We start from the raw sequence: 13,100 nt of genomic DNA, 5'->3' as shown, positions 1-13,100 counted from the left end.
GTAGGGGTGAGAAGCCATTTTTCTTTGGGAACCTTTTCTCCTGTTTTTGGTTAGGGAGGCAGTTTTCCCTGGGCTGGGGTGTAACAGTTGTTGCTTCTAAAGGTGGTTCTTCAAGCTATTTAATCATGGGGTGGTCTTAGTTTTTCACAGGACTGCATGAAAGCTTTTCATGGAAGGGTCTAAAGAACAAGAACAGAAGAACACCGATCAGACTTGACTTTGTTATATTTCACAGACAAATGTTGGACTTTGCACATATACGATATATCTGTATGAAAGTTGCGTGCGCATATGTTTTTAAAATACAATGGTATGTTGAAGATTTAAGAAGTGGATCTTTGCAGTTTGAAGGCAACAGTGTGTGGTTGGATTCCCCTGTCATATTTCAGATTTAAAGCAAAGAGGCACTTCCCCTCTAAATAGATTCAGTGGTGTTATTTAAACAACTGTTTGAAGCACTAATGGATAAAAGTATTTCATAAAAGCAGCAACGATTAGACAAAAGTCTAAATAACAAAACAGATCTGTTGGGCAGAATATTCTTATTCCTGGACTCAGAGTTATCTTGAACCCGTGTGCAGAGCTGTGACCCCCTCAGCTGGGAACTACAAACACTTTAGGCACATACTGTGTCTTTGCTTGGATTATTTTTACATGGATTAAGCAATACTTTATCCCCCCCTCTCTGTGCTTTTTATGATTTGCACCTACTGGAAAAACTTCTGTCTGAATTAAATGCTTACCTGTCTTCATTAAATTTAACAGCTTGCTTTGCTTCACCATCTTCAATCAATCTGACAGCCTGTTACCTGTTCGTTCAATGTAGCTTGCTATCGCCAGTGTGTGAATGTGTGTGTGAATGGGTGGATGACTGAATGTAGTGTAAAGCGCTTTGGGGTCCTTAGGGACTAGAAAAGCGCTATACAAATGCAGGCCATTTACCATTTACCATTCTGCATAATTCAGGATGTATATTTATTATTATATTTTCTGCTGCACATGATGAGCTTTCAAGCTTGCTGGATTTACACCTTGATGTTAATGTGGCTTAACTGATAGCATCACGAGGGGTATTTACTTGTGGATTTTATGGGTTTATGCTCTTTATATACAGGCTATGCGTTTGCCAATCACACCCCATCCATTAGCAGATAATTTTGAAAAATGTCAAAGGCAAATTTCATCTTTGCATATGTGTATATCCAGCATTCCTTATCAAGTCTGGCATGTGTTTCTTGCAGGTGTACACATAGTGTATACACACACACACACACACACACACACACACACACACACACACACACACACACACACACACACACACACACAGTATATTTACTGTCAAGTCAAAATGCAAGTATGAATTTGAGCATGTAATCTCAGTCAAATTTATCTCCCAGAAGATAAACTTGCACTGAAAAATTATAATCAAAGCTTTTTTGAACTCATTCATAGACCTGCTTTAAAAGTGGACCATGTCTCTTTAGGTCAAAAGAAGTGTTTTATGTTTTTCGTCCTGCTGAGATTGATTTCATACCACATCCTTTGGGGAACAATGTTTAGCTAAGAAGCACATCAAAAGGCTACAACACTCGGTTGTAGCATGTGCACAAAATTTTGATTAGCGGTGATCCACTTTTTAGTTCACATCCATTAGGCGGTAGTAGGTACTGAGATATCCAGCAACTACTGTTAAATGTTTCTGCAATCATGAATACGTCCAAAAGTAATAAAATATGCATAAATAATAACCTTAATAACTGAGCAGCATCCAAACTGTCTTTCCCATCAGAGTACAGTCTTTGTAATTCAAATATGTGTTAAGCACAGATTGTTTTACATAAATTCTGGGCTGAATTCTTTGCCAAGATGCAATCATTTGAGTGCTACAAACACTAGTCACAAATTGAAGTTGCAGTGGCCTGAAAGCAGCATGGTGCCGTGTCTTTGTTTGAGGTCTGTTTGGGTTTCTAGTCTCAAATATCAGAGCAATGTTTGGACTCTGACCTCCAGCCAGACACAAAAGCTTTCAGTCAAAGTGCCGTGACTGCTGCATGCATTATGAATGTAGCTGTAGAATGTTCCATTAGGAATGACTTAGCAACAACGTCCACTCATTTTCTAAGAATTACTTTGTGCATAAATGAAAAGAGCAAAACAACTGTGTGAAAAGGCTCTTGAAAGCCTCGAGGAGCGCGGGAAAAAAAGTCTGTAGCCCAAAACACTAAACTAAAAGGCAGATGCATTTTCAGATGATGATCTCAAAGGTGTTTGAACAGTAGGCTAGTATTACTTTGTACATAAAGTCATCACCTTGTGGACAAATGTTTAAAGCATTTGTAAGTGCATTCAGGTAAAAATGCTTATAAAAACAACAGATGTAAATCGATAGATTATTTAATGGACATTCAAATCAAGGAGCTGTGCACATAGTGCAGGAATCAGAGAAAAGAAGAAATATGATTGAGGTCCAGTTGGATTAGATCAAGTCTGAAGGGTTCTTAAAAGACAAAAAAATGTTTATAGTACAATGATTTCTCAGATAATGGAAAGATTTGCGGTAAATGCACACATTCCACTCCACAAAGCAGCGACTGGCTCTAAAAAGTTGAGCCTTTTTTAGTCATCTTTGTCAGTAATTGCGCTGTACTGAAGCAGAGGTCTCCTTGAAATGAATGCTCGGGCTAAACTTCTTTGATGAAGAGCTATTGTGAATCCAAACATGGTCTCTGAAATATGTTGTAAAATGGTGAAAAGTGTCCATCATACTTTCTCAAGGTAAAAAGTGACACCTTTTTTTGACACACACTTCAGAACTCAGTTCAAAGCAGAGAAAATCAACAAATCCACACAGGTGAGAGGCTGAAGCATGCAAACTGGCTTTCAATTTTTTTTGTGCTTCAGAAGCATTTTCCTTCGAGATCCCCACAGAGAATGATGTCCTTTCCACCACATCGTACAAATCACTCCGTAAAGAAATTTACTTATAAACTGTGGCAACTGCACTCTCTCTTTTCAAGTGTTTGAACTCTCACTTTGACTAAAGCATAGATCTATAAGTATTCTTTGTTTTAGCTTCCAGCACAGCAGCTGCAAATTCACCGAGGTTGAATACAAAGCCTCGGCTCAGAAAGATGGATCCCAGCTAACGTCCCTCGGTTCGAGCAGAGGCCCAGAGAGTGGCGAGTGGGAGCCATATGCTCAGTCCTAATGCAGCGAGCACAGTGAATGTACATCAAGTTGACATCGCAATCTGGAGTCGTGCACGACAGCGCGCAGTTTAACAGATAATGGGATGCGAAACTGGTCACATATCACATCTGTGTGCGCATGCTCTTGCTGACGCTGCCCATACAATGTGTCACAATCTATTACAGTCTCCACCACACGCCTACACACACGCGCGCACACACACTCTCTGATTATTCTCTCGCATCCATTATTTTCAAAAGAAAAGCCTGCTCACATATGAACAGATACAGAAGTGGAGTTTCTAACACTTCAGTGTGTGTGCGTGCGTGTGTGTGTATGTATACAGGCTCTTTCAAAACCAGGCTTACGCACAACATACCCACAACCTCTCAACGCAAAAGCCTGAACACACACAATGAATTTGCAGCTTGAGCACAGCAGCATGCTTTATTGCACCCGTGGAGACAAGTCCTTCCTCGACTTTCTTATTTAACATGCAGGGCATTAATTGTCTGCATGATAAATTACAGCCATCTCAGCTGCGCCCATGTGACATATACACACGGGTAGTTTATAAGCACAGATGTGGCAACATAATCTCTGGATTTGTGTGGAGAATGTCAAGGGAGAGCTCCGTCTTATATGCCTTAATGAATCATGCTGTAACTTCATTTCACACGAGCAGCAACACTTTTGGCATATGTGCTGAGTGAGCGTCAGCACGTACATCATGTTTGATTATGGTGATGTGACTGTTTACACATGTGATGTGAAGCCTGTGACATGTTTTGGGGATTTACATGAAGGCAAACATTTCAGCGGTTTAATGCTGGCGTGTTTTGGGCATCAGTGGACAAATAAATCCATAATAACCTTTCAGCATGCTTTAATTCAAGTGGTCTGAGAGGGAACTTGACTCCTCCACCTTATGTGGGCTGTTTTATTTTTTCGTGAAGTATAAAGAGCAAAAAAAAAAAAGTGTGCACATGAATTAAGCAGTGGTGGAGCATTGAGTTAGCCTTTTACCTGATGAGTGGGGAATGAATTTGTGCGAGACCAATTATTCTATACCTATGCCTCATCTGAACGCAGGGGCCAAGATGCCAGAGGAGGGCTGGCTATTTTCACATTTTGGCAGTTTTTAATGGGCTTTTTTTAGTCTTTTAGATTTAGACTTTCGGTTTCAGGCAAAGTGTGTCTCTTTCATGTGGAATCTACCAATTAAAACAGCCTCATGACATTACTGCCAGTATAAATGTACCTTAAATTTGCTACCAGTGAGAGTCAGCAGGTGCTGGCTCCAGAAAACTCTCTGGCCTGTGTGTGTGTGAAAAATTCCAAGAACTCTTTTCAGACATTGTTATGATGTCGGGCGCTTATTTATTTTTTGTGATGGTAAGTACATAAAGAAAATTCAAAACTGAATAATCACTTTGAATAACCATTTCTCTGTGCTTTAGGAGCGTCCACACAGGAATTGCGCATTATGCATCATTTTGTGATGGTTGGTCATTAGCAGACATTCCAGGCTTCACTTCTTGGTAACCCTCTTTTTACCCATACTGCTGTATTTACCACCCTGTCTTATGTCAATCCCCAATATCCTTCACTGGCAGCCATGTGAATCCCTTGCCCTGAAGCTGAGAAAAGTTTAACCCATGCCCTGCCAACTTCACATCACTAAAACTTCATCTAAGCAACCTGGTGACCAGAGACCGTAGAAAGTGGATTAAATTCTGTCACTTAAGCAACTACGTGCCACGTGCTGCTGACGTGAAGTGGATACACTTCACAAGTGAAGCTAATGTATGGATAAATTCAAATTGTTAATTTCTGTTAAATTTCACAGTAAAGTCATTATTTTACATATACTTTACTACTTTATCTTTTGTATGTGGGTTTGGGGATTTATTTTATATAGCTATTTTTTCAGTGTTTATCAGTTGTTTGAGACAAACAACTGTGCTAAATCCATCTTTTATATAAGGTCTATGGTTTAACTCAATATTCAGATCACTGCAGTTACAATTTTTCCATCAGTTAATTAGAATAACTCACTTTACATTAACTAGATTTTTTCAAAAAGTGAGCATTTGTTGATTTTTAAAAGGTTTTCATTTTAATACATGTTCTGTGCAGATTTACTGTTTAATATGCTTCAGTTTTTATGTCCATCTTTGTTTCTATCATTTCTGTAGCATGCAGGACAAACAACATGTGATTAAACGATTTAAAGTTTGATAATGAATGCTGAAGATAGATGCACGTGAGGTATTTTGTGTGTGCAGAGGAAGCCATCAGGTTGTTGAACTGAGGAAACAGATACAGTGGGGCAAAAAAGTATTTAGTCAGCCACCGATTGTGCAAGTTCCCCCACTTAAAATGATGACAGAGGTCAGTAATTTGCACCAGAGGTACACTTCAACTGTGAGAGACAGAATGTGAAAAAAACATCCATGAATTCACATGGTAGGATTTGTAAAGAATTTATTCGTAAATCAGGGTGGAAAATAAGTATTTGGTCACCTCAAACAAGGAAAATCTCTGGCTCTCACAGACCTGTGACGTCTTCTGTAAGAAGCTTTTCTGTCCCCCACTCGTTACCTGTATGAATGGCACCTGTTTGAACTCATCATCTGTATAAAAGACACCTGTCCACAGCCTCAAACAGTCAGACTCCAAACTCCGCCATGGCCAAGACCAAAGAGCTTTCGAAGGACACCAGGAAAAGTATTGTAGACCTGCACCAGACTGGGAAGAGTGAATCTACAATAGGCAAGCAGCTTGGTGTGAAAAAATCAACTGTGGGAGCAATCATCAGAAAATGGAAGACATACAAGACCACTGATAATCTCCCTCCATCTGGGGCTCCACGCAAGATCTCATCCCGTGGGGTCAAAATGATCATGAGAACGGTGAGCAAAGATCCCAGAACCACACGGGGGGACCTGGTGAATGACCTGCAGAGAGCTGGGACCAAAGTAACAAAGGTCACCATCAGTAACACACTACAACGGCAGGGAATCAAATCCCGCAGTGCCAGACGTGTTCCGCTGCTGAAGCCAGTGCATGTCCAGCCCCGTCTGAAGTTTGCCAGAGAGCACATGGATGATACAGCAGAGGATTGGGAGAATGTCATGTGGTCAGATGAAACCAAAGTAGAACTTTTTGGTATAAACTCAACTCGTCGTGTTTGGAGGAAGAAGAATACTGAGTTGCATCCCAAGAACACCATACCTACTGTGAAGCATGGGGGTGGAAACATCATGCTATGGGGCTGTTTTTCTGCCAAGGGGACAGGACGACTGATCCGTGTTAAGGACAGAATGAATGGGGCCATGTATCGTGAGATTTTGAGCCAAAACCTCCTTCCATCAGTGAGAACTTTGAAGATGAAACGAGGCTGGGTCTTTCCAACATGACAATGATCCAAAACACACCGCCCGGGCAACAAAGGAGTGGCTCCGTAAGAAGCATTTGAAAGTCCTGGAGTGGCCTAGCCAGTCTCCAGACCTCAACCCCATAGAAAATCTGGGGCGGGAGTTGAAAGTCCGTGTTGCTCGGCGACAGCCCCAAAACATCACTGCTCTCGAGAAGATCTGCATGGAGGAATGGGCCGAAATACCAGCTACTGTGTGTGCAAACCTGGTAAAGACCTATAGTAAACGTTTGACCTCTGTTATTGCCAACAAAGGTTATGTTACAAAGTATTGAGTTGTATTTTTGTTATTGACCAAATACTTATTTTCCACCCTGATTTACGAATAAATTCTTTACAAATCCTACCATGTGGATTCATGGATTTTTTTTTTCACATTCTGTCTCTCACAGTTGAAGTGTACCTCTGGTGCAAATTACTGACCTCTGTCATCATTTTAGGTGGGGGAACTTGCACAATCGGTGGCTGACTAAATACTTTTTTGCCCCACTGTAATCAAGAAGCTAAGAATATTGAGGCTTAGTCTATGTGATAGTCACTCACAAGAACTCTGCCTTCATGACAAAACGTCACCATTGTTTTTGTTCAAATGCTTCAAATGACCTGTGTTTACATTTTCCGAACAAGTGACCTTTTGTGTCTTGAGTGACTCACCTCTGCCACAAGCAACAGTGGAAGGATGGGAGGTTTGATAATGTCACAACACTTAGGAGGGAGGTAGTTCTGAATACAAAGTGGCAGACTTTGACTTGCATTGTTTACTCCAAACAGTCAGCATGCTTTTGTTTTTTTCTTTTGATTCTTGCAAGTTTTTTAGCCAGCAAACATACTCATTCCCTAACATTAACACTATTTAATTCCTATACCTTAAACCAGATGGCAGATCTGAAAACACTCCTATCATGCATACAGTCACAAAAAACAGTCACAGCTGTTTCTTATTTTATTTTTTTTTATTTTTTAGGTTTCCACAAAATGTGCTCTCTTTGTTCAGATATCATAGAAACATCTCAGTTGTAATCACGGGACGTTTGGAGCTATAGTCAGGTAAAATAAACTCTACAGGTGAACTTCTGGGCAAAAGCTGGTAAGTAAATGTTGATTTTGAATGTTTTTTGTCAAAGTACTATTTTTAAAGTAAAACTTTTTTTTTCTTTACATATTAGCATGGGTGAGTCCCTGTGCAAAGATGTATAAGACCCTCTTTCTGCAGCAATGCAAGACCTACAGACCAAAAAAGAGACAGACCACAAACTATGCACCTATCATGGTCTGTCTCCAGAATTACACCCCCTGAGCTATTTTGAGTAATATTATGTGTGTTTGTGGGTATTTTATGTCGATTTCGTTTTTTGTAGCTGTTTTGCACCTCTGTCTACAATCCATCTATGCTTTTTCTCCAACTTACAAAATTCTGGGTCACGGGGTGAAAGACGTCTTACACCATGGACAGGACGGCAATTTATCATCTATTTGTTATTACTTTTTTATTACTTTGTTTTACTCTGTAGCCTGTGTTTCTTGTAGTTTTTGCTTCTTCTTGTGGTCCTTCTGCAACTCATTTCACTTCCTTTTTGTGTCTTTGCTATCGTTTTGTTGTCATTTTTCATTTCATTTTGATTGATTTCTGTCTCCTGCTGCTTTGTAATGCAGTACACTTTCTCTGATAAGCCCATTAAACATTTCATTTTAATACATGATAGCTGGTCCTGAGTCACAACCTAATAAATTGCTGGTGATTTTTTGTTTTGTTTTGTAGCACCAGACTTATTCATTGAAATATATTATTATTCCTTTCCCTCCTCCCAGAAACAGACCATGTGTCACTTATGTGTGAGGATAGTTTACCGGAGAGACACTGGCCATGTATTTTTTTTAGCACCCAAGCAGGAAGTGAGAAAGTTTTTGTGTGCATGCTGGGTGAGCAGATGTCACTAAAATCAATAAACCAGCAAGTGCCGACTTCTTTTCTGTGTTTTACAGTACATCCGTAATTTCAAATCATTCTTCAGTTCAATAAGTAATCACTAGCTTATTATAAGCTTACTTATTCACTGAAGACTGAAGGATTGGTGACTCAAAGGCACGTGCAGTTCTCATAATAGCATGGATACGTCAGAAATATGTGCTTGCCAAACAGAATAAATAAATACAGTAGTCAGGTGGCTAGATGATAAATCAATAGAACTTTAAACCCATGACGTTCACTTTGCAAGTTTACTGACAATTTAATAATGGAAATATTCCAACAAAAAGAACATGCTGGAACAATAATTTGCTTATTAGGTCCAGCTGTCCTTCCCTACTACAAGAAAAGACAAACTCAAGTGAAATAGAAGTGTTGCAATTCCAGGCACTGATGACAGAGAGCCATCATTCCATTTCCTGAGATCATTTTTTCTCCACAGAACTGAACTTTTCTTGCACTGAAACAACCCAGAAAATATCTTATTCCCTGGACAGTTTCTAATGTGCTGAACTGTAGACTGGTCTGAGACACAGCCAAGGTTTCTACTGGTGCTGTTTCTTTCTTTGTCTGTTCAGTCATGAAGACTAATGTTACAGCGCTGCACAGTTCCTTCGCTGACTGTTCCCACTGCTGTATCAAGGAAATGTGCACCAGTCCTTTTGTGTGCGAAGCACCAAACATGCACCAGATGTTTACATTGCCAAATGCGGAAACATTTGTTTATTGTTTGCATTTCTGTTGCGCTTCTCTGATATGTGAGTATGTAGAAGTGGCATAGATTGCTACCTGCAACATTATTTTGCAGAGATGCTGTCCATTGAAAATCTTTCACAATGAGCTACAGTGCATTTTAAAAGTAGCCACTGATGCACAAAAAGGATAAAAAACGGTGGTGTGGTATGCTAGGATCATAATATACCAGCAGCAGCCTGCAGTGTGGCACACACATGAAGTAAGAATGGAATGTCGTCTCACTTTAAGCGTGCATCAAAAAGGGGGAATTTAAAACATCTAGAAAGTAAGCTAAACAATAGACTAAACAGAAAAAATATAAGAATAACAAATCAAGGAAAAGCTCAAATCACTGCATTTGTATATCTACTGATATCCTATAAACATAGCACACATATAGGTATCATAGTTGCAGTACAACATCAAGTTATTTAAAGCCAGAAAGGCTTGGCATAAGACCCCAAAGGCAAACCCTCTTGACATTGTTGTGTCTTCACTTATAAGCTGATGCAGGACATGACACCACAGACTGAATGTGGACAGTTGTGAAGGATGTACACTAGTTCTTTAAGTAGGAGGGCAAGATATAAAATTCAAAAATGTACTAAAATATTATGAACATCACCATTATTAGTAGTAATAATATATGCTTTTCTTTACTGTGCCACCAATTTAAAGCATTGTAGGATAGTTTAGACTTTTACACATATACATACTTGAATGCATGTTCTTTACATTTTCACTTTATGTCTGTGAAGGTTCTCAGTCATCCAGGTCATCGTAGTCAAAGGAGCTTGCAAAGAAAAGCGTCTGGACTTCTTTAAGTTGCTTGAAGACGTTTCACCTCTCATCCGAGAAGCTTCTTCAGTTCTAAGGTCAAATGGTGGAGAGTCCCAGATATAAACCTAGTGGGAGTGACCCCCCACAGAGGGACAAAAGGACCCCCTGATGATCCTCTAATCGCCTGAGCCAAGGTGGGAAACTGGGCGTGGGTCCCAATCAGCCAGAGTTTCGGGTGTGTTCATTGTGAAACCTGGCCCCACCTTATCATGCGAATTCCTGAGGTCAGATGGCCCAGGATGTGAGTGGGCGTTAAGGCGTCTGGGAAGGGATCTCAAAACTGGATTATAGATGGCAGAGAGTTGGTGTCGTAAACCCCTTTAGTTTAAAACCACTTTAGTTTAAAACCTAAGTATCTAAAAGAAAAAAATAATAATAATGTTTTTTCTGTTTCCCACTTTACATGGTCTGAAACAAAAAAGGAAATAAAGAACTAAGAAATAACCAAATCTGCTCATTTGCGGTTTGTCACATTTAATTCAGTATAAACAGAATTTTATGGAGCAGCAATAAGGTGATAATGAATGGAGTTTAATTAATGGAATATGTAGCACCGTTAATGCATTACTTTATGGTTGATATATGAGTCTGCGTGTGTATAAATATAAATACACATACGTGTGTGTGTCTCTGTGTGAGTAAGTGAGAGAGCGGGGCAGCCATAAGACCCGTCTCTCTCGCTCTCTTTCTCTCGCACTCTCTCTGCCCCCCCCCCCCCCCCTCTCTCTCTCTCTTTCTCGCGCTTCGCTTTCTCTCCCGTTTTAGTCAAGGACAGTTTCGCTTGGCACGGAGGCACTAAACCGCTCCACATCCACTCTGTCGGTGTGCGCTCGTTCTCTTGCCTATACTGCCTACTACGGGATACTTGTGATTGGTTCACCCCCTCCTCTCCTCCCTCCCTCCCCTGTGATTGTATGTAAATCCGGTCAGGACTGAGCCAGTAGGTGAGGTTGGGGCTGGTGGCTCCTACCTCAGTGGCGCACACGAGACCCGAAAGCGGCCGAGGTGAGATCGCTGCGCCGTCGGAGCTGTCCACTCTGTCGTGGTGCTGAACTCTACACCCTCCTCTCGCCTTCTCCTTCCTCCGTCGGCTCTACTGTACTTGGTGTTATTTTGGGAAAGGATTAACAATCTGCCCTTTGGCTGCTTAGAGGTGCAAACTTCTACGGAGCATAGCTCTCTGCCCACATCGGAAATTACCCCCAGACCGTCCGTGGATTTGACCCGACCTCGAGATTATCATTAATTGGTCCTTACTTTGTTGAGAAGTGTTGCTTAAATCCGTTCACCGCAACTGTTGTTCGGATTACCCTCCTGGATGGTTAACGTCTGGATTCACAGGTAAGAAAATGTGTGTTTGTGTGTTTTATATGCTGTTGTGGACTAATTGTTAAAGCCCATCCGATCTGAGCGCCTTCCCGAGGAAGTCCTCATTCATCTCTGTGTGACTCGCTATCAGACACACAGCTTAACCCCCATCATCGGTGAGGCGCCACAACTCTTTTCTAATAATCCACCGGGTCAGTCTCCCCGACTCAGAAAATATCTCTCAATCTACTGCCTTAAGCTTTTACCATTTTCAATTTACTTTCAGCCAGGTCCCGGAGACTCAAATCAGCTGATATCCGGATATCTGAAGTTGAGATTATAGTTGCTGTTATGCTGTCAGGGTGAGAGCACTGAAGCACAAACATTCCCCATTGTAACACAATCAATGTTTCTGAAACGATTGCAGGCACGCCGCCTTGCCCAGAGCTTTTAATTTATCCGCGTAGTACTTAGCGTGTTATTTTTTTCCCCCTTGGCACGCTAATCCTTGAGTGACACCGTTAGCAGCGAAGGGATTATACTTTTGTTTTTCATCCTCTGCTTTGCGCCTGACTCATTTGGCAGTACTATATTACGGGCTCTGCCGGGGATGGCCGTTAACTGTGTTGTCTGTCGATTTGCGAAAGAAAATATTTGGGGGTCATTGTTTTAATCTCTGCTGCGGTGCATCAGACGGACTTAAAAGTAGCCCAGCAGAAAACCAGATTAAGTTCTTCAATCGATACGACTTAGATTTTACATGTTAAATCCACTACACGAGGTTACTGTTGCAGGACGTGGGAGCGTCATCATTATTTTTTTGTTTTTTGTGTGGAAAAGTAGGACTCGTGCACATTAATATACAACAGAATTTGTCATGTTTCAAATTAATTTAATAATATATTCTGTGGATAAAAGCACATTCTTTTGAAGTTCATGTTTCAGATGACAATATAATTGGAAATCTTACAGGTTTACTTATGTTTTAAACACATTTATGCATCATCATTCGACACTTTAATAAGAGTTTTAGTTTTAGTGTTTTTTTCTTAGTGTTTTCTTGCCTTTAAATGATCCAAATACCTCTATCTGCACAGATCATACAAAAACTAGGCTAACTCTTCAATTTTTACCTTTATTATTCTTTTCTTTTTTGATTTGTGGACAAGACTGAATCCTGATTCACCCAGTGACAACTTTACTTGGTTACAGTAAGTGCAGTATGCACATCAAAGGGACAAGACAGAGGATGTCTTCATAAATACTTTACATTCTTGGTGTTTGGTCCTTCCCACACAATGTTGACATACTTTGTAATTCATAAGGTGCACAGATGATGCCAATCCCAGCACATTCCTTGACTAATTGCACCATCAAGTAAAAATCTTGTGTAGAAAGTACAAATGCTACAGAAGCCATGCAGTTTGAACGTTCAGCCATCTGCAGGCCTCTACGATCAAACTTCAAACACTCCATTCCCGCAATGCATCCACTTTATCTTTCAAAGCTCTTTGAAACCGCAAGATAGAATCTATTTCCAATGGTGCATTAGATGGATCTGTGAATCTGGTTTTCAAGGCTGCACTCACTAATTGATTCTCCACTTGAATACAAGCCAGG

At 40.5% G+C, this 13,100-nt stretch overlaps 1 protein-coding gene across 1 annotated transcript in view; it reads left to right on the top strand.

The window, feature by feature from the left end:
• Window positions 1-10,965: 10,965 nt before the first annotated feature.
• The window catches only part of fstl5 (follistatin-like 5), a 200,923-nt gene continuing 198,788 nt past the window's right edge, over window positions 10,966-13,100 (top strand). Inside the window, exon 1 of the mRNA XM_085469313.1 lies at window positions 10,966-11,513. Coding sequence (XP_085325439.1) covers window positions 11,491-11,513 — 23 coding nt within the window. The 5' untranslated portion in view covers window positions 10,966-11,490. The remainder of the gene's footprint in view (window positions 11,514-13,100) is intronic.

The sequence above is a fragment of the Copadichromis virginalis genome, linkage group LG2, assembly GCF_057382275.1.
Source record: "Copadichromis virginalis isolate Kocher_CV1m ecotype Utaka linkage group LG2, C_Virginalis_male_GT1.1, whole genome shotgun sequence".
Lineage (NCBI taxonomy): Eukaryota > Metazoa > Chordata > Actinopteri > Cichliformes > Cichlidae > Copadichromis > Copadichromis virginalis.
Note: the sequence above shows the minus strand (reverse complement) of the source record. Positions and strands in the feature narration are given on the sequence as shown.